Genomic DNA, 21,512 nt, shown 5'->3' on the forward strand with positions numbered 1-21,512 from the left:
AGGCCTGACAACAGGGCAGTGTCGCCTTTCCCAGTGCTTGGAAAGGGAAAAGCCTGTAGCAGAGGCCCCCCTCCCCCGCACAGGAGAACTCTGAGCAAACAAAGCCTGTGGGACCAGGTGAGTGCTAAGCTCACCCCAGAGATCTGCATAAATAACGCCTCCAGCTACAGGCTGAGAGCAGCAGGCAGGCAAGCCACAGTTGCAGATACCACTCTCAGAACTGCCTCCAGACGCTTTTTTTTCTTTTTCTCCCTACCTTTGATGAGAGAACAACCGAATTACACCTGCAAGCCGAAAAACTTACTGAAACTGTATTGCATTTGAACTGGGGACACTTGGTGGGGCTTTTTTTTTTTTTTCTTCTGTGTGTGTGCGAGTGTAGTTTTGTTCTACTATATGCATCCCCTTTGATGAGACAACTACAGAACAACATCTGAGGCACCAACTCCAGGACTGGAGATTGAGACGGACATCCAAATTATTAAGACTGAAATTGCATTGCATATAAACTTGGAAGTTTTTTGGTTTTTTGGTTTTTTTTGTTTTTTTTAATTTTCTATTTTCCATTTTATTTTAATTCATTTTATAAATAGATATTACTTTCATATACTTATTTTTTATTTTTTTTATCTTTGATTTTCAATCCTCTCTCTGTCACTCTATTGTCTGTTCAGCTTACTGTCGATTAGTACACTAACACTCCCTGTTTATACCTTTGAAACTCTCTTGTGTGATACCTTGTTCTGCTTTCTCCCTCTTGTCTGTATATTTGTTTACCCCTTTTCTTTAACTTCTTGCTTTCCATCTCAGCTCACTCTTCCATTCTCAATATTACCATTGTTATTATTACAAGCTAGAAAATACTTAATTACGCACAGTACAGGGACAGTAACAACACCAAGGACAATGACAGGAAGACAGAAAAAACAAGGAAACCAGTTTCTCCACAGCAAAAAATTAGTACAGGAACCAGAGGGGAATGAAGAGAACAGAAACTCAGAGCCAGACTCCAACAAAATGAAGATAAACTATGCCAAAGGACCCAATGAAGCCTACAAGAATAATTTAAAAGAAGACATACTACAAGTACTCAATGAGAATTTTATAGAGATGATACTGGATAGGGTCAACCAAAATGTACAGGAGACACTCAAGAAATTCCAAGACAATAAAAATAGAGAATTTGAAAAAGCAAAAGAAGAAATAAAGGAAACCATAGAAGCACTGTATAAACACCAAAGTGAAAGAGAGAACACAATGAATAAATGGATAAATGAACTCAGGACAAAAATAGACAACAATAAAGAAGAAAACAGCCAGGATATGGAAAACCTCAGAAAAAAGAACGAAACAGAACTGCAAAACAAAACGGAAGGCCAATCCAGCAGAATAGAACAAACAGAAGACAGAATCTCAGAACTTGAAGATGAAATGGTAATTAAAGGAAAAACTGAAGAACTACTAATTAAACAACTCAAGACCTGTGAAAAGAAAATGCAAGAACTCACTGACTCCATCAAAAGACCAAACTTGAGAATCATGGGCATCGAAGAAGGAGAAGAGGTGCAAGCGAAGGGAATGCGTAATATATTCAACAAAATAATAACGGAAAATTTCCCAAATCTAGAGAAAGATATTCCCATACAAATGCAAGAGGCCTCCAGGACACCAAACAGACCAGATCAAAACAGAACTACTCCACGACATATCATCATTAAAACAACAAGTTCAGAAACTAAGGAAAGAATATTGAAGGCTGCAAGAGAGAAAAAACAAGTAACATACAAAGGTAAACCCATCAAAATCACAGCAGACTTCTCAACAGAAACATTAAAAGCAAGAAGAGCGTGGGGTGAGATCTTCCGGGCACTGAATGAAAATAACTTCAACCCCAGGATACTCTACCCAGCAAAGCTATCATTCAAAATAGATGGAGCAATAAAAGTCTTCCATGATAAGCAGAAACTAAAACAATATGTGACCACAAAGCCACCATTACAAAAGATTCTGCAAGGGATCCTGCACACAGAAAGTGACACCCAACTTAACCATGAAAAGGCAGGCAGCACCAAACCACAGGATAAGAAAAAGCAAGACAGTAGAGAGTAACATCAAGTTAGGTACACACAATCAAACCTTCAAACAACTAAGATAACTAAATGGCAGGAATCACCACATACCTATCAGTACTAACACTTAATGTTAATGGACTTAATTCACCCATCAAAAGACACCGTTTGACAAAATGGATTAAAAAAGAAGATCCAACAATTTGTTGCTTACAGGAGACTCATCTCACCGACAGAAATAAGCATATGCTTAGGATGAAAGGCTGGAAGAAGATTTACCAAGCCAATGGCCCCCGAAAACAAGCAGGAGTAGCAATACTTATCTCTGACAAAGTAGACTTCAAACCTACATTGATCAAACGAGATAAAGAAGGACATTCCATACTAATAAAAGGGGAAATAGACCAAAAGGAAATAATAATCATCAATCTGTACGCACCCAATGTCAACGCACCCAATTTCATCAAACATACCCTGAAAGACCTAAAAGCATATATAAACGCCAACACAGTGGTTGTGGGAGACTTTAACACTCCATTATCATCAATAGATAGGTCATCCAAACAAAGAATCAATAAAGAAATCCAAGATCTAAAATATGCAATAGATCAAGTGGACCTAGTAGATGTCTACAGAACATTTCATCCAACCTCTACACAATATACATTCTTCTCAGCAGCCCATGGAACCTTCTCCAAAATAGATCATATCCTAGGGCACAAAGCAAGCCTCAGCAAATATAAGAAAATAGAAATAATACCATGCATACTATCTGACCACAATGCAGTAAAAGTAGAACTCAACAACAAAAGTAAAGACAAAAAACATGCAAACAGCTGGAAACTAAATAACTCATTACTTAATGAAGAATGGATCATCGATGCAATAAAAGAGGAAATTAAAAAGTTCCTAGAAGTCAATGAAAATGAAAACACAACCTACCAGAACCTATGGGACACAGCTAAGGCAGTCTTGAGAGGAAAGTTTATAGCCATGAGTGCATATAATAAAAAGATTGAAAGATCCCAAATCAATGACCTAATGATACATCTCAAACTCCTAGAAAAACAAGAACAAGCAAATCCCAAAACAAATAGAAGGAGAGAAATAATAAAAATAAGAGCTGAAATCAACGAAATAGAAACCAAAAAAACCATACAAAGAATTAATGAAACAAAAAGTTGGTTCTTTGAAAAAATAAACAAGATCGATAGACCCCTGGCAAACCTGACTAAAATGAGGAGAGAAAAAACCCAAATTAGTAGAATCAGGAATGCAAAAGGGGAGATAACAACAAACACCATGGAAGTCCAGGAAATCATCAGAGACTACTTTGAGAACCTATATTCAAATAAATTTGAAAATCTAAAAGAAATGGACAGATTTCTAGATACATATGATCATCCAAAACTGAACCAAGAGGAAATTAATCACCTGAATAGACCTATAACACAAAATGAAATTGAAGCAGCAATCAAGAGTCTCCCCAAAAAGAAAAGTCCAGGACCTGATGGATTCTCTGCTGAATTCTATCAGACCTTTAAAGAAGAACTGATACCAACCCTCCTTAAACTGTTCCATGAAATAGAAAGGGAAGGAAAACTGCCAAACACATTTTATGAAGCCACTATTACACTTATCCCAAAACCAGACAAAGACACCTCCAAAAAGGAGAACTATAGGCCAATCTCCTTAATGAACATTGATGCAAAAATCCTCAACAAAATAATGGCAAATCGAATTCAGCAACACATCAAAAAGATTATTCACCACGACCAGGTAGGCTTCATCCCAGGGATGCAGGGGTGGTTCAACATACGAAAATCAATAAACGTAATAAACCACATTAACAGAAGCAAAGACAAAAACCACTTGATCATCTCAATAGATGCAGAAAAAGCCTTTGATAAGATCCAACATCATTTCATGATAAAAGCTCTAAGAAAACTAGGAATAGAAGGAAAGTTCCTCAACATTATAAAAGCTATACATGACAAACCTACAGCCAGCATTATACTTAACGGAGAAAAATTAAAACCATTCCCTCTAAAATCAGGAACCAGACAAGGATGCCCACTATCTCCACTCCTATTCAACATAGTACTGGAATTCCTAGCCAGAGCAATTAGGCAAGAAGAAGGAATAAAAGGAATACAAATAGGTAAAGAAACTGTCAAAATATCCCTATTTGCAGACGACATGATCCTATACCTTAAAGACCCAAAAAACTCTACTCAGAAGCTTCTAGACATCATCAATAGCTATAGCAAGGTAGCAGGATATAAAATCAACATAGAAAAATCATTAGCATTTCTATACACTAACAATGAGCAAACGGAAAAAGAATGTATGAAAACAATTCCATTTACAATAGCCTCAAAAAAAATCAAATACCTAGGTGTAAACCTAACAAAAGATGTGAAAGACCTCTACAAGGAAAACTATACACTTCTGAAGAAAGAGATTGAGGAAGACTATAGAAAGTGGAGAGATCTCCCATGCTCATGGATTGGTAGAATCAACATAGTAAAAATGTCTATACTCCCAAAAGTAATCTACATGTCTAATGCAATTCCCATCAAAATTCCAATGACATTCATCAAAGAGATTGAAAAATCTACTGTTAAATTTATATGGAAACACAAGAGGCCACGAATAGCCAAGGCAATACTCAGTCAAAAGAACAATGCAGGAGGTATCACAATACCTGACTTCAAACTATATTACAAAGCAATAATAATAAAAACAGCATGGTACTGGCACAAAAACAGACATGAAGACCAGTGGAACAGAATAGAGGATCCAGATATGAAGCCACACAACTATAAGCAACTTATCTTTGACAAAGGAGCTAAAAATATACGATGGAGAAATAGCAGCCTCTTCAACAAAAACTGCTGGGAAAACTGGTTAGCAGTCTGCAAAAAACTGAAACTAGATCCATGTATATCACCCTATACCAAGATTAACTCAAAATGGATCAAGGATCTTAATATCAGACCCCAAACTCTTAAGTTGATACAAGAAAGAGTAGGAAATACTCTGGAGTTAGTAGGTATAGGTAAGAACTTTCTCAATGAAACCCCAGCAGCACAGCAACTAAGAGATAGCATAGATAAATGGGACCTCATAAAACTAAAAAGCTTCTGTTCATCAAAAGAAATGGTCTCTAAACTGAAGAGAACACCCACAGAGTGGGAGAAAATATTTGCCAATTATACATCAGACAAAGGACTGATAACCAGAATATACAGGGAACTTAAAAAACTAAATTCTCCCAAAACTAATGAGCCAACAAAGAAATGGGCAAGTGAACTAAACAGAACTTTCTCAAAAGAAGAAATTCAAATGGCCAAAAAACACATGAAAAAATGCTCACCATCTCTAGCAATAAAGGAAATGCAAATTAAAACCACACTAAGATTCCACCTCACCCCTGTTAGAATAGCCATCATTAGCAACACCACCAACAACAGGTGGCGGTGAGGATGTGGGAAAATAGGAACTCTCTTACACTGCTGGTAGGAATGTAAACTAGTACAACCACTCTGGAAAAAAATTTGGAGGCTACTTATAAGTTAAACATTGATCTACCATTCGATCCAGCAATACTACTCTTGGGGATATACCCAAAAGACTGTGACACAGGTTACTCCAGAGGCACCTACACACCCATGTTTATTGCAGCACTATTCACAATAGCCAAGTTATGGAAACAGCCACAATGCCCCACTACTGACGAATGGATCAAGAAAATGTGGTATCTATACACAGTGGAATTTTATGCAGCCATGAAGAAGAACGAAATGTTACCATTCGCTGGTAAATGGATGGAATTGGAGAACATCATTCTGAGTGAGGTCAGCCTGGCCCAAAAGACCAAAAATCCTATGTTCTCCCTCATATGCGGACATTAGATCAAGGGCAAACACAACAAGGGGATTGAACTCTGATCACAAGATAAAAGCAAGAGCCCACAAGAGAGATATGAGGATGGTAAGACACCTATAAAATTAGCTAGCATTTGTTGCCCTCAACGCAGAGAAACTAAAGCAGATACCTTAAAAGCAACTGAGGCTAACAGGAGAAGGGGACCAGGAGCTAGAGAAAAGGTTAGATCGAAAAGAATTAACCTAGAAGGTAACACCCATGCACAGGAAATTAATGTGAGTCAACTCCCTGTATAGCTATCCTTATCTCAACTAGCAAAAACCCTTGTTCCTTCCTATTATTGCTTATACTCTCTCTTCAACAAAATTAGAGATAAGGGCAAAATAGTTTCTGCCGGGTATCGAGGGGGTGGGGAGAGAGGGAGGGGGGAGAGGGAGAGGGGGAGGGGACAGGGGCATGGGGGAGAAATGACCCAAGCATTGTATGCACATATGAATAATTAAAAAAAAAAAATAAGAGTTCTATTTTGGGCTGGCAGAGTGACTCACAATAGTAGAGTGCCCACCTAAGAAAAATGAAGCCCCTGAGTTCAAACACCAGTACCACCAAAAAGAAAAAGAAGTTTTATTTAAACCCTCAAAAAACTTGAGAAAGTACATCTACCAGGAGAAACTTTCCCTTCATAGGAGGCATGGGTGCAAAGAACAGTGATCCAAGATGGTCTGAGATACGGAAAGAACAGCAAAAAACTTGATGAAAGTGTGGGCAAACACTGTTGAAGATGGCTACAGAAACAGTAACAATGAGCATTACTTACTCATTAAGACTAAAAAGATGCACTTAAAATGCTCGACAGCCACTGAACATAAAGCAAAGAAAGATGAACAGAGTTAAAGCACTCTGAGGTTCTAATGTTATCAGGGAAGAATAGTTTTGATTAATTGTAGATTTTAAACTCTGATAAATTTTAATTTATTTAAAATCATAGAACCAGAGTAAAACATGTAATTCAAGAAAGTGAGATTTAAAAAAAAAAAACATTTAGGGAGTTTTAAAGAAGACAAGAAAGGGCAAAAAAGATGAAAATGACATCTGAAAGGAACCCAAATTAACACGTATTTAAATTTACTGTAGAGCTTTCATGCTAGTAGAGGAAGCATACAACTAACAGGTCAGTAAAAATATATAACTGTGCAGCAACCTATGCAATGAGTAAAAATCAAATGGGTAAAGCATTAGCTGGTGTCTAGGAGGAGAATATTTTCTGATATGGGTAGACCCGAGAGGAGGAAGTACATAAGACTTTAAAGCTTTTTGTCTTGAGCGGTAAGAAGTTCAGAAGGATCAGAAATGAGACTGAGAAGGGGCCTGTAGTGAGGTGGGAAGAAAATCAGAAAATGTCAGAAGTAAAGTTTCCAGGAGGTCATGATCAACTGTGAAACTAAGAATGCCAGGTTAATTAGTTCACTTCAAATATCTCTCCCAGACCTAGAGAACACAAGCAGTAGCAGGCTCAATGTTGAGTTGCCAGTCTCAGTAGGGCACATAGAAACCTATGCAGGGACTCTGACCCTAGGCTACCTGAAGTTCAATCATGGCTTCACCTTTTTCTACTTGTGAGCTGGTGATCTTGGGCAAGCTATTCAACCTCTCTGTGCTTTAGTTTCCCTGCCTATAAAATGGGGATAATATAGCACTTACTCATCCAGGTAGTTGTGATTACAAGAGTTAATGTTTTTAAAGCACTTTGGATATACTGGCATGAAATACCCACCATGTATACTGTATTTTGTAATTCAAAATACAGTGCTTGAACTGGTGCTTGAACTCAGGCCTTGCTCTACTGCTTGAGCCACAACTCCAACCCTTTTTGCTTTAGGTATTCTTCAGATAGTGTGTCATACTTTTTGTGCACGCTGGCCTTAGACTCAGTCCTCCTACCTATGCCTCCCAAGCAGCTGGGATTATAAGCATGAACCACCATGCCTGGCTTGCTCTTTTACATGAGGTCGCATTAGCTTCTTTATTTTACCTGGGCTGGCCTCAAACCTTAATCCTCCTATGTCTGCCTCCCAAATGGCTGGGATTATAGGTACAAGCCACCGCACTCAGCTTACATCTTTCTTAGAAGAGAGAAATCCCTATAATGGCAAAGGAAGGAAAGACAATTTTGTTTGCAAAGTACCTGCTTGCATTCTCAAAAGGTTCAAATTGGCACTAGATTTATGTGATTCATAAGCGTAACTGAGAGCTATGTTCAGATAAAGGACTTTGAATTTAAAGTGTATGCTTACATCGAGTTTTATCTCCACTGTTACGAGGATGTCCTATTACATGCTTATTCTGGCTCAGAATCCTAACCTGTTACTCTTTTTTCAGGTGGACAATGGCCTTTTCTCTTTCAAATCTATTATAACCTCAGATGAAAAGTGGCAATAAACACTGTCTGTATCCAGGTGCTTTAAAGGAGTCATAAAAGTTTATGGCTCTCTAATCTGAAAGATAAAATACACACACAAGTGAAGATTACGCAATGGGAGTTTATGACTAAATGACTAATAAATGATACAGTAAGTGTTACTGGAGATAAGATGGGGAAGAAATCACTCCTGGTTCTAAAGGTCTTGAATAAAGTGACATTTTGTTATGGGACTAGGAAAAGGGAGCATTATAATCATCACATTTTAGGAAAATCAAGAACTAAAGCATTTACTCTCATGTGAACTTTCTTAGAAAACCAGTAGAGAAAGCCTCAGCAAAGTGAGGAAGTAAACTATAGAAGATGCTCCATCCCTAAAAACAAGGCGGCAAAACAAGAGAGGAGCACAGGGAAGTTCCAGGTGACAGCTGTTCAACAGCACTACAGTCACTGGCATAGGCTGGAGCAAGAAAATGGAGGAAGGAGTTTCTACAGGAAAAAGGAAACTGATAAGGCAATTTGATGTGTTTTGGTGTTCCACTTTGATGTGATGCATGTTTGAAGTACTGGGTCCACTATAGTATTTGGACTAAAACAAGCAATAAGTAAATTAAATGAAGCACCAAGAAAAACAAATGGAAAAATGAGGCAATTCACTTGAAGAGACAGGTGTTAAAAAAATAAAAAGGAAGTACTCAATAGTAAATGATATTTACATAATCACATAAAGTACATAGCAACTCACTCAAACATCCTACAAAACTATTAGGAGAATGGCTTTGTGGGGTGGTGTTAGTGACTTAAATCCTCAACTACTGTTAACTCAGAAGCTAAATTCTGTGCTACTTAAAAAAGTAGCAATACATCATCTAGAAACGGGGAAGTAAATTCCAGGAGGAAGAGCCAAAAAACTTGGGGTGTGTTGGCCCTAAAGTCTGACACTTGGGGTGGGGGTTGTGGAGGGGTAGGGCAGGGCAACTGTTTCTATTGTAGACCTTGAAAAAGCATTACATGGAAAAAGTCTTTGCTTAAAAATTAAAGAAATGGACAGAAAAAAAAATCAAGACTTTGAGAAATAATAATATACAGGGGTTTGATGAACTAGACAGTGAGCTCACCATTATTCATTCACATAACAAGTATTTATCAAGCAATCATTGTGAGCCAGGCACTAAGCTAGACACTAATGAAGGTCCTTGGTCTCAGGGAGCCTGAAATCTACTACAGCACACACACACTGAGCAAGAAAACAAATACAAAAAAGTACAGATTGTACTAATAAGTGGTGTTAACAGAATTTTTAAAAATGGTAATTCGTGTGATACCCGGGGGGAGGAAATCCCAACATTTAAGAAGCCAATTAAAGTGGGCCTGGAAGGAAAGAAGGCACAGCAAAGAAGAAAAAACTTCAATGTCATCCTAACAGTTTTAGGTGCCGTTTCTCTAAGACTTGCCCTATTAGCCTTTTATTTAGTTTGAAAATGAACGTGTATGAAGTTTGCTTTCCACGTTTTTATGGCGGATCCGGAGATAATTGGAAATCCGTGCATTTTAGAAAAACCTACGTCGTTATCTAGAAAATTATTTACCCATCCCCACGGGGCTCCAGCATCGCCGAGTGCCAGGGTTTGGGCTGGGTGGTCGTCGCCGCAGTCCTGTGGGACCCTCTGCTCCCACGTGCTTGGATGTGACCTTGCACTCTGGGCGCTGCAGGGCACTCGAGCTCGGGCTGAGGCGCGACACCGAGATGCGGTTCCGTCGCTTGGGGGCCTCGGGGACCCGAGCGCAGCGGAGGAAGCATGGCGGCGGGCAGTGCCGCATTAGGTAACTGGGTCGAGGACTAAGGGCATGGCCCCGGCGGATGCTCTCGGAAAAAAATGGAAGCAGACACAGCGGAAGGCACGACGACAATTCGGGTCGCCCAGTACCAGGTTTGCCCTGGCGGGTCCCGAGTCTCCTCGGTGCTCCGTCGTTAGTCGTCCGGGGACGACTGCTTCCGGGGTCAGCAGCCCCGGATGCGTCCGGAACTGCCGACAAGCGCTGCACCAAAACTCGGGGCAATGAGTTCCCTCCGCCCGCGCCTCGTGCTCCATTATCGTTTCCTTTCGTCCCTGCTCCGCTCAGTGCTGAAGGACACAGCAGGCATTTCCGGGCGAAGCCCGGACCCCGGCGCCACTCGGCTTGGGTCGCCCGGGTCACTGTACATCGCAGGCCGTCTGAGCCTAGGGTGCCGAGGAGCCAGTGAAGTTGGGATCCGGGCCCCGGGGGCGCGAAGGCTAAGACGCGGGGGAGGCTGGGGCGGAACCCTAAAGGCCGGGGAAACTGCACCTCGGGCGGCTGGAAGGTGGGAGATGGACTGTAGGAAGGCGTGGTCCTGCGCGCGGGAGCGAGTTCATTCGTGTCCCTGACGGGGGGGGGGGGCGTCGCTTTCCATAATTTGTGGACGAGACCAGTAAAGATTGTCCTTTACATTAAACCGGAGCTTTGGGCTTGGAATGTTTAAAAGGGGCCAATAACTTGCGATCCCAGGCCTGCTTTCTGACGAGGAGTTCAGCCCCAAATTTGAATCCCACCTCCCCTCTCTGAGTAGTGGGCTCGTCCCGTAGGGGGCGGGTGGGGCTGGCGGGAGATTCGGAGTTTGGTGAGCTTCCGTCCAAACTTACCCGGTTCCCCGCGTTTTTTGCTCTGTCTTTGCTCCACCATGCCTTGCTCTGAAGAGCTATCGGTCGTCTCCCCCAGCAAGCGGACCCGGCCTGCGGAGGAGGGCGGCATGCGGCTCCGCTTTGTGCGTCTTTCGGAGCACGCCACGGCCCCCACCCGAGGGTCCTCGCGCGCCGCAGGCTACGACCTGTACAGGTGAGTGGGGGCCTCGGAACCCGGCGCCTAAGAATGGCGGCCCTGCGCTCCACCAGCGCTCCTCCCCTGCAAAGAAGGCCCACAGTTGTTCTTAGCTTAAGTTCAGGCCATCTGCATGCAGCCCAGCCTGAAAAGACTGCAGAAGGACGTCCTTTTTGCATCTACGTAAGGTGGAAAATTTTAGCTCTCGTTTTTTGCATAATTCCGTTAGGAACTTGGGCACGCGTGCAGAATAGCAAATGCCTGGTAGTGCACAAGGCATTGTTTTTGCAACACGTATTCATTCTACCCTTTCCAAATGGGAGGCAAAGGTGGTCAAGGCAAAGGGTGATAGCAGGCTCAGTAGGAAAAAAAGAAAGCCAAGTCTAGGTGCGAATACAACATGGAACCTCTATAAAGGACTCGTGTCTGCTTCTGACTTAAAGGGTTAGTTCTCTCTACATCTGCCCTGCCCAAAGACTGGGAATTTCAGAAAGTGTACGAATATGAAACACAGGAATGCCAGTAATATAACTCCCCTTTAATTTGTAAAACGCTTTTTAACTGTCAAAAACGTTCCCATATGCTACTTTATTTAATCCTCACAGTCTTGAAATAGATGAGCGTTATTTATTACACGTAAGGGAGTTTGCAAAGAAATTGATTTGCCCGAGGGCTTGAATGTAATTGAATTTTTTTTACTCTGAATTCAGTGCTCTTTTTCGCTTGATTACTATGCCCAGTCCTTAGAAACTTTAAGATAAGTGAAAACTGATCCTGGGAGGGAGATTTTGTGTTTATATGACCAAATCCTGAGCATTGGTGTTTTAAGGCATCCCACATAATTCAATTAATAATAATAATTACAGGGGAAGGGAGAAAGAAGTGCATGAAGATAGTAACCGAGAAAAGTGAGGTATAGATTATTGTAGCTAAAAGGGATTGCACAGTCTCTTAGTGGATAAAAGAAGAATGATATAGTGTGCCTAGACCCTTCCAAAATATTGTGTCTGGCTCTTGTGAGTCTTAGGAGAGATTTTGACCTAACATACTTTTAGGCATTTTCCCAGCAAACAGAGGTGACTTTTTGTATACTGAAATTGACATGAAAATAATGTGTTTAATAAAATAGGGCTTAACTGTTTAAAGAGAGCAAGTTGTAGTGAAAGAAGGGGAAATACAGTACTGCTTTACCAGGCTTAATTAAGATCTCCAGAGTAACTTCATTTCTCATTGTAAAAATCTCATCCGGGAGGAGGCTGGAGTAATAGCAGTTGCGTTTGCTAGGTGGACCTTGGGGAATCACTTCTCAGCAGTGTCCATCTCCAGGGCTGTTCAAAGTGATTAGCCCTCTCTCAGCCAGGGAGATTCATGGTCATAGCTTGGTAAGCCTGGTGAACTACCAGGCAAGCAGAAAAAATGCAATACAGCTCTACCTCCTGCTCTTATTTTGTCCTCCATTTCTCTTTTTCTTCTGCAGGTTTTCCTGATCACATAGAGAACTGTAAGAGTAACATGGCTTACAACTATGCCTGGCACCGAGCAGTGGCCTAATCAGTGTTAGCTGTCATTTGCCCTCTTTCTTGGTTCTTTCTTCATTTTTGTCTTTCAGGCTGTTAGTGAAGTGTTCACCTTTTAAAGTGTGCCTTTGTGCTTCCTCATGCTAATAAGTACTTCAGTTTCCCTACAGTTCTCAGAGACAAAGACACTTAATGTTGACATCTCTTCCCTCTACCATAAAATTCAGAGAATTATTTTTATCTAATGCTGTCATTTTCATGCTTTTCATTTTCATTTTACTGCTTTTTTTTCCATAACTTCTTTAGGTGAATTGAAAATTCACTGTAGTAAGATTGGTTATAGAACCTAAGGTATGAGCTAATTTGTGAAATATATTTAGGAAAATTCTACATGCATTATCACAAGGAAAAAATGTAGAGTAACTTTATAAATAAATACCAATTATTTTCTTCCAATGTCTTAGTGCCTATGATTACACAGTACCATCTATGGAGAAAGCACTTGTAAAAACAGACATTCAGATAGCTCTTCCTTCTGGGTGCTATGGAAGAGTAGGTAAGTGATTTAAGAAACAGGTAACTGTCAAGCCCTTTCTTTGTGATAAGGTTTATTGCCTTAGTGACATTTGGGCTAAGTGAAGGGATATTGCTTGGGCTGTGACCTAGATAACAAAAAAGTGAGGGCAAGTGTAGCTCTTCCATTTACATGCCTGCTTTTGCTTCCTTTCTTTTTTTCTTCTTAACACTTGAGCCCTGCCCTCGGCCCTTTTTGCTCCCATTGATTTTTCAGATAGAGTTTCCCTCTTTTGCCTAGCTGGCCTTGGACAGTGATCCTACTAACTGCCCCGTAGCTGGGGTTACAAATCTGTACTACTATGCTCAGCTCTTCCCTTTTTATTTTTGACTCCTTATTTGAATTTTTTTAGAAGGCTCACATTGACCCAAGGTTGGGCCACAACTCCTCACAGAAAAACTGAAAATCTAGGTGATTTGTAAGTAGAGCTTCTTCTAGTGGTACTGCCAACTCTCCATTCAAGAGTTGGATTGCATGTGAGATCAGATTCTTTGTGAAAACAGTGATGAGAGTGGCTAAAACTTGCTGTATAAGAAAAATAGAGGGCCAGGTGTAGCAGTACATATCTATAATCCCAGCTACAGCACAGGCATAGATTGGAGGATGTCCATTTGAGGCTGGCCTATGTAAGATAGGCAAGATCCTATCTGAAAAACAGCTAAAGCCATAAAGGGCTGGGGAGTACCTCAAATGGTACAGTGCCACTTGAGCTTGTGTGAGGCCCTATTCAAACCCCAGTATGGAGGGAAGGAGAGGGAAGGGAAGGGAAAGGAGAAAAGCAGACAGGGACTGAGGATGACTGTATATGGTATTTTATATTAAGAGAGTTAAACTCCTAGAGGGCTGGGATGTGGCTCAAGTGGTATATTACCTGCCTAGCAAGTGCAAGACTTTGAGTTCAAACCTCAGTACCACCAAAAGAAAAAAAAAAAAAAAGATGTAAATCTCCCAGAGTATATCATCAAATTAACCTTGTTTTGTATCCTCCTGTGGGAGTAGGGTAAGGGACATTCATTCTTCAGTGTTCTCAAGGGAAAAGTACCTCATTGGAAAGAAGCTAGAACAAAGTGGACTACAAGTCAATGGCTTTGATTTTTCTGTGGCATGTCACTTGTCACCAGAAAGTGAATTTAAAACTTGTCACAATCATAAATACTTTTTTGTAACTTTAGAGTTAACATAAAAAGGCAAATGGAACTGTGAGCCCTTGTTAGCTCTGCGTGGGAGAACTGCTAGTACTTAAACCCTTAGAAGAACAACATGGGCTCTTTCCTGGTCTCTTTAGACTCATTGACTCTGGTTTTAGTTTTTTTGGGGGGGAAGGTCAAGGTACGGAGCAAAATAAAGGTCAAGGCAAGAAGACATGTTGACAAAGTGCCTAGTTTTCTAGTCTTTCCAACCTTGATAATACAGTATGATAAGTATACCCTTTAATTCAGAATGCATTGCCAAAATTAAGATGAATATATTGGAGTGTGTCATGCTTACATTACACCAGCTGTAATGTATGCATTATTGCCCCTTCCCACTTAAAATGGCCAATGTCTCCTTTTTTGTTTTTTAGCTCCACGTTCTGGCTTGGCTGCAAAACACTTCATAGATGTAGGAGGTAATATATTTAGTTTTTTAATTCTGCAACTGTTTATATTTACTTTGACTTTGCTTAAAAGGTAGTATGTATTCAAATGACAAATTTTATTGACAAGAAAAGGAAATGAATTTTTATTGGGTCTTGCCTCTTTAGAAATTTCTGAATCTGAATTGATGATTATGATATAGTTTTAAACACTATTTAATAATATCTAATTTTTAATGACCATTATGTAAAATTCATGTTATGTTTTACTAATAGACTAGACACTGTGTCATAGAAAAGATTTTTGCCTGGGTAGTGATAATCTGTATTTAATCTAAAATGACTCTTCTTGACTCTCAGATAAGTGGGATGCTAGATTCTCCTGTGACTATTTCTGTAGAGCCCATCTAGGAAACTTTTTTAACAGATGAAAAAACTGGCTCAGATGAGATGGGCCCAAGTTGATCTCTGTTTAAAACAGGAGGCTATCCATGTGACCCCAACTCCCTTTTAACCTCCATTGCAATTAAGAGACTTCCCCATCCTCCTCACCATCCAGTGCTGTCCTGAGTCAGCAGACTGGCTGTCCAGCTTTCCCATTTAGTCTAACATTTTACAAGGCCTAGCTTCTCCTCAGTGTCACTAGGTGGTGCTGTGAGGCAAAAGAGATGCCCAAAAGTAGTTCTTTACCAAGTTGAATTTAAAACTCAAGCAAGGATTGATATTGACAGCCCATTCTTGGGCTTAGTTAGTTATCCTGATTTTCAAAAAATACTTTTACCAGGTCAAGAATGGTCATTTGTGATCATTTATTTAAGTTTAACTTAAGGACATAAAAGGTTGTATGTATTTTGAATGAAATTTCAGAGGGAAGTGGAAGGAGCACAGGCTCTGAGCCTCAGTTTCCTCATCTGTACAATAGAAATTAGTGTGCTCGCTTCTGAGGGGTAGGAGGATTAACTCATAAGGTCTGTAAAGCATCAGGCACAGCACTTGGCACATATTAAACCCTAAGCTATCCCTCTCAGGGACCTAACTTTTTTAATGTGGAAACTTCTTTTCCCTAACTTTGTTATTAATTTTTACTCTATTCAGGACAACCCCCTGGAAGAAAATGCATGTAATTGGAAAGTTAGTTTTCCTGATGGTTGGTATAGTGCTATTCATAAAATTACATTGTGGTGTGTTCTTGGATGCAGAGTATCTTAAAAATGTCTCTTAGGCACAAGTTTATCATAGTTGGCAGCAGTTTTTATTTCTGAAGAGAGATAGTGTTAGAAATCCCAGGCTGTAAATAAGGGTCAAAGGGAAAATTGAATATGCAGGATTCCGTTCAGAATTCACATCTGGTAGGTGTGGATAGTTTTTCACTAAAGAAGGTTTCCAACAAATGACATGCCAAAGTCTTGACACAGTAAAACTTTTTTGCCTGCAGTCAGTTAATCACTCTGCCAGTTCCAATGCATGATTTTTCCAGTGATAACTTCAAGACACTTTCTGCTTTCTCATGAAGAGAACTGTCCTTGATGCTTATATCCCTTATGCAGAGAAAGAATATGACTGGGGTTTTTTCTTGAAAGTCAAATGGCAATTGAGTAGCAAATGAACTTGGAACTGTAGAATTTGGTACACAATGGGTATTCATACTTTAAAAAAATTTTAATTGAAAAAACCTTTTTTTTCTGCCATACATTTTCATGGATCTCAATCAACTTCATGTTTTAGTTAGTTAAAGGCTTTTCACAATTGGCACTGGTGGTGTAGTGGTAAGCACAGCTGCCTTCTTTAAAGGCTTTTCTCATTTTCATGTTCTGAGCATAAAGTCTCAATCACTTGGTCCTGAAGGACCAAGAAACATCCAGCTATTTGAGTACTCCTGACACAGAACTATGTAACAGATAGACTACAGAGACTTTTACAAAACAGGAGGTAGGGTTTTTGTTTTGTTTTGGTGTTTTTTGTTGTTGTTTTTGGGGGTCGGGCTGGGATTTCAACCTTAGGGCTTCATGCTTGCAAAGTCGGTCCTCTCTGCTGGAGCCACACCTCTAAGTCCATTTTGCTCTGGTTATTTTGGAGATAGGGTCTCAGACTGATCTGGAGCTTTGATCTTCTTGATCTCAGCCTCCCAAATAGCTAGGGTTACAGGCATGAGCACCAGTATCCAGCTTTTTTAAAAGGGAGTGTTTTTGTATGGTAGAAAATAACAAAGTTAATTAAAAAAAAAAAACAAATATTTGCAACTCACGAAAAAGGATGCATCAGAAAAAAGTGTAGATAAAATAAAGAAAAAGACATACAAGTATCTGATACACATATGGAAGGAAAAAGTCCATCCTAGTCCTCAGGAAAATGTGAGGCAAAGCAATGAGATGCTATTTTTACTCGTCATATTGACCAGGAATTAAAAGATTACTGCCATTTGGTGCTGCATAAGTTTTGGAAATGGGCTTTCTCATATACTGGTGGAAGCGTGGGAGGCTACAGGTTTTTTTTGCAAAGTTATCTAGCCTTTAAAATGGAAAATACATATGCCTTTTGATCTGGGAAAGTGCTTTTTGGAACCTATTTGAGAATAAAAGCGCTAATATACAAGGATATATGTCCAGGATTGCTTTTTAATCTAAAAGGACATCTATGATATTTTTAGTGAAAAAAAAAAAAGTAATATGTAAGCTTTATTATTGTAGTACTGTCTTACCTCAGGGAAGGTAAGGAAAGAGTAGCTTTTATTTTGTGTTGACATTGTTTGGGTAACTAAAAAATTTTTCTAATAAAGTAGAAATCAAAGTTTGGATGTCAGTCTACATCATCTTTCTCATTCATTTGAGATAGCTTGTACCTCAGTCTCCCAACATGGAAATTCCCCAGCCTTCTATGGTCGTTTTCCAGCATAGAACAACATGCTGTCTACTGAGGTGCTTCAATAAATCGAAGCTAAATTATTGAGCAGTCAAAACTTGCTCCATATAGATAATATGGAAATAGTTGGCCCCATCTTTTTATATCAATTCTTTCCATAAGTATTAAGGACTAAATGGACAGCTGGCAGTGGGGAAAGAAACAAGGGTAGATTGTTCTTTGAATTGGTCTAAGTTTTATTGCTGTGCTGCTGGACAAGATAGACTGCTTCCTTCAGTGCAGACGGGAAGTAAGCTGCCTTACCGCTTTGCAGCTTGTCTTAGTTCCTTGGCATGGCAGGCTCATCATCTACCCATTTTCATACCTACCTTTCTCACTGTTAAAACAAACTTGTAAAAGTGTTTTATAAAGATCCTTTTAAGAAGCACTTAGTTCAGTTTCACCTGTCTTCAGCAATTCATTCATAAAGCAGAGTTTTATTTGAACTTTAGTAATCCCCCATGGCAGAACTAAGAATTTGCTCCACAGCCTCCCCCCTCTCTAACATGCACACACTTTTTCCTATATAAGAAAATTGAAAAAGTGTGTATATAGATAAATATTTTTGTTTGGCGTTACTGGGGTTTGAACTCAGGACCTTGCACTTGCTGGGCAGGCACTCTACCACATGACCACTCTGCCAGCCCCTGAAAGAATATATATATAGTCAGAACTACCTTTGTTCTAAAAACTTTTCTGTTGTTGTTACTGTTGAACCTTCAAATAATTAGGACTATGGCCAACCAGCTTTACAGCCTTAGCACTCATTGAGCTAAATTCCTGACTGCTTCTGCTTTGTTGTTTTGGTGGTGGTGGTAGTTCTGGGGTTTGAACTCAGGGCCTTCTGATTGCTAGACAGGCACTCTACTACTTGAGCCACACTCCTAACCCCCAGTTCCTGACTTTCCCCCTGCCTTCATAGCAGTTGTTTTGGTTTGTTTTTTGTTTTAGGGGCTAGAGCATTAACAAGGAGTCAGATGTAAAATGGAGCTATCTTCCATTAGGGTCATAGGAATCCTGACCTGACCCTTAACAAACCTAGCAGAAAGAATTAATTGATAGTGGAGGGGGGTTGCCAGGAGAAAGACTGTTAATATGTAGACAATTTATTTTTAGCATAATAAAGATACTCTAAATTGATTGTGGTGATGCTTGCATGACTGAATACCTATAAACTAATGGATTGTGTACTTTAACTGCTTGAATTGTATGGTGTGAATTAGGGTCATCGTATAAAAAACGAAAATGAGAGGGCCTGGCATGCCTGTATAATTGGTGCTTATGTTTATGAAAACATGTTAAATTCTTGGCCCAAAGTCAAATGCTACCATGTCTGGTTGACCAGACTTGGTTGTAGCTTTCTGGGTCCTGTCAGGGATGAGTCAAGTATCCTGCAAAGATCTGTTGCCCTTGTGTTCGTAGACTCAAACAGATAGTAATTACACACTTAAAAGTGTACTCTTGCTTATGAATAAGTGTACTCATTAAGCTTATGAGCTAACATCTGCAAGATCATGGTTTTAGAAAGGGTGATGGTTCAAATTTAAAAGGAAAGGAAGAATATGAACTGAAAAGTTCAGCTCCATTTTTATCATTAAAGTGGAATGTTCTGATACGTGCAAGACTGCTACTTAATAGCAGCAGTGTTGACGTATTCCACTGCATATCTTCAAGCTTTTTGACAACTTTATGACTCAGTCATATTTCAGTGAAAGTAGTGGGAAGCTGTTCCTAGGAAGTCTTGGAAGCCCAAATCGTAAGTTTCTTCTGTTCTTTTTGGCAAGTATGCAGTTGGTAGACAGGTGGGAGATGATTAACCACTACCCCCAGTTTAAAGTAGGAAGTGGTCACCATTTGATAAGGGAGACAGAATGCAAAATAATGACCCATTTTCTAAATTCTTACTTGTATTTCAGAATTGTCATTTGTTTCTAGACTTTTCAAAGTACCAGAGCAAGATTCACCTATTTAAATGTAATGATTTAAAAAATAGAGCTATATAAGAATAATTTTGATATAATCTTGTGTTCTGATAGCATCAGTCAAGATACTATTTTTCTTTTCCTTCAGCTGGTGTCATAGATGAAGATTATAGAGGAAATGTTGGTGTTATACTGTTCAATTTTGGCAAAGAGAAATTTGAAGGTATGTTAGGACACATTCACTAAATATAGTGAGTTTTTTGCTATTTGTGTCAGTAATACTCTTCTAATTCTTACTGGATTTTTTCTTCTTGGTAGTAAAAAAGGGTGATCGAATTGCTCAGCTCATTTGTGAACGGATTTTTTATCCAGAAATAGAAGAAGTTCAAGTAAGTATTATAAAAGCTGAGTAGTGAATAAATGATAGCATTATAAGTGAAGAGAGAAAATATCTTTGAGGATGTAATATGCTATTTGTAGGCAGATAGTGTATATGGCTAGTCCTGTTTTAAGCAAAATTAAGATCTTGGTTATAGAATCTTTAAACTTTTTCATGTATATATCATTTAGCATTTTTGGATAGTAATTTAAATGTACTGTGAATTTTTTAGTATTTCCTTAGCTATTTTGAAATCATCCAATGTATGGAGCCTTTTTAAAATTTAATTTTTTTCTTTTTTGTCTTCTCCCTTTGTTTTGTTTTGTTTTTTAATCTTCTTTTGAGACAAAGTCACACCCTGTCAGCTTTGAACTTACTATGTAGCCCAGACTGCCCTGTAACTGCGTTCTGCTGCCTCAGCCTCCCTAAGTGCTGGGAGGCTGTGTGCCACCGTGCCAGACCTGTAATCTCCCTTTTTAAAAAGATGATATAGTAAGGAATAAAAGCCTTATATTAGGAACTGTGGAAAAGAAGTAAAAGAGGCTCTAAAATTAACTGGCTTACTACCTTTCTATCTTTCAGGTGTTGGATGATACTGAAAGGGGTTCAGGAGGTTTTGGTTCCACTGGAAAGAATTAAAATTTGGGTCAAGAATAGAAAATGAGAAACATACTTTTTTTCGTAAAAGTTGAGAGGTATTGGTTAAATTGTTGGTGTTTAGCACCATTGTAAACTTAATAGTATTAACATTTGTAAAAATACTTCATTTTCTTGTAGTTAAAAGGATCACGCAGAAACTTATTTTCTGTTTTCTGCAGTTGCTGGTTGCTTGTAAATCTGCTTTGTGGTGATCTGACGCAAACATTTTTAAATCAGCTGTACAATTAACAGATTTTTTAAATTCAATAAACGATACCTCTTCAGCAACTTCTATTTTAATTGCTTTCTAAATTGCCAGTGCTTTTAACCAATAAACTTGAATTCTTTCAGTGAGATGCATTAAATAAGCTGAACTAAAAGAAATATCAAAAGAAGCGGTTAAAGTTATTTTTGTCTTTCTCTTCATTGGTCTTATTTTTTTTCTTAGTAAGCTTCTTTGTGAAGGTGGGAAAAGGATTGGGAGTTCCCAGGTGGTTTGTTCCTCTGAATTTCAGCCCATCAGTAAATTGTACTAATTGAACTTACCCGAGTTTCCTTTGCTGAAGTAGCAATAATAGGCTGTATCAAAGAAAATATTAAATTTAATGGGAATGAAGTGAATGTACTAGTGTATACCTACTTGGACCACTCATTCTCCCTATCCCAAGTACACAGAGTGCATACATAAGTACAAGCAGCTTTGCATTGGAGACAGAGGGCGGGTTCTGTGGATTAGTTTGACTAGCATCCACTGCAACTTTCTGCAGGTGTACTTTCCTCCACTATGTTT

The 21,512-nt window shown here is 39.3% G+C and overlaps 1 protein-coding gene across 5 annotated transcripts; it reads left to right on the forward strand.

Annotated features, from left to right (window-relative positions):
- Positions 1-10,354: 10,354 nt before the first annotated feature.
- Dut (deoxyuridine triphosphatase) lies at positions 10,355-21,106 on the forward strand. Of its 5 annotated transcripts, none has more exons than XM_020160567.2 (7): positions 10,358-10,620; positions 11,097-11,235; positions 13,199-13,290; positions 14,873-14,917; positions 19,853-19,927; positions 20,023-20,093; positions 20,666-21,106. In XM_020160567.2, exons 1-7 carry the CDS (start codon positions 10,395-10,397, stop codon positions 20,720-20,722), a joined length of 705 nt encoding a protein of 234 aa, XP_020016156.1. In that variant the 5' UTR covers positions 10,358-10,394; the 3' UTR covers positions 20,723-21,106. The 5 variants fall into 5 exon arrangements, with proteins under 5 accessions (XP_073921992.1, XP_020016156.1, XP_073921991.1 ...); XM_020160569.2 differs by having other exon boundaries at positions 10,483-10,625; XM_020160568.2 differs by having other exon boundaries at positions 10,581-10,723.
- The last annotated feature ends 406 nt before the right edge of the window (positions 21,107-21,512 follow it).

The sequence above is a fragment of the Castor canadensis genome, chromosome 2, assembly GCF_047511655.1.
Source record: "Castor canadensis chromosome 2, mCasCan1.hap1v2, whole genome shotgun sequence".
NCBI classification, from domain to species: domain Eukaryota; kingdom Metazoa; phylum Chordata; class Mammalia; order Rodentia; family Castoridae; genus Castor; species Castor canadensis.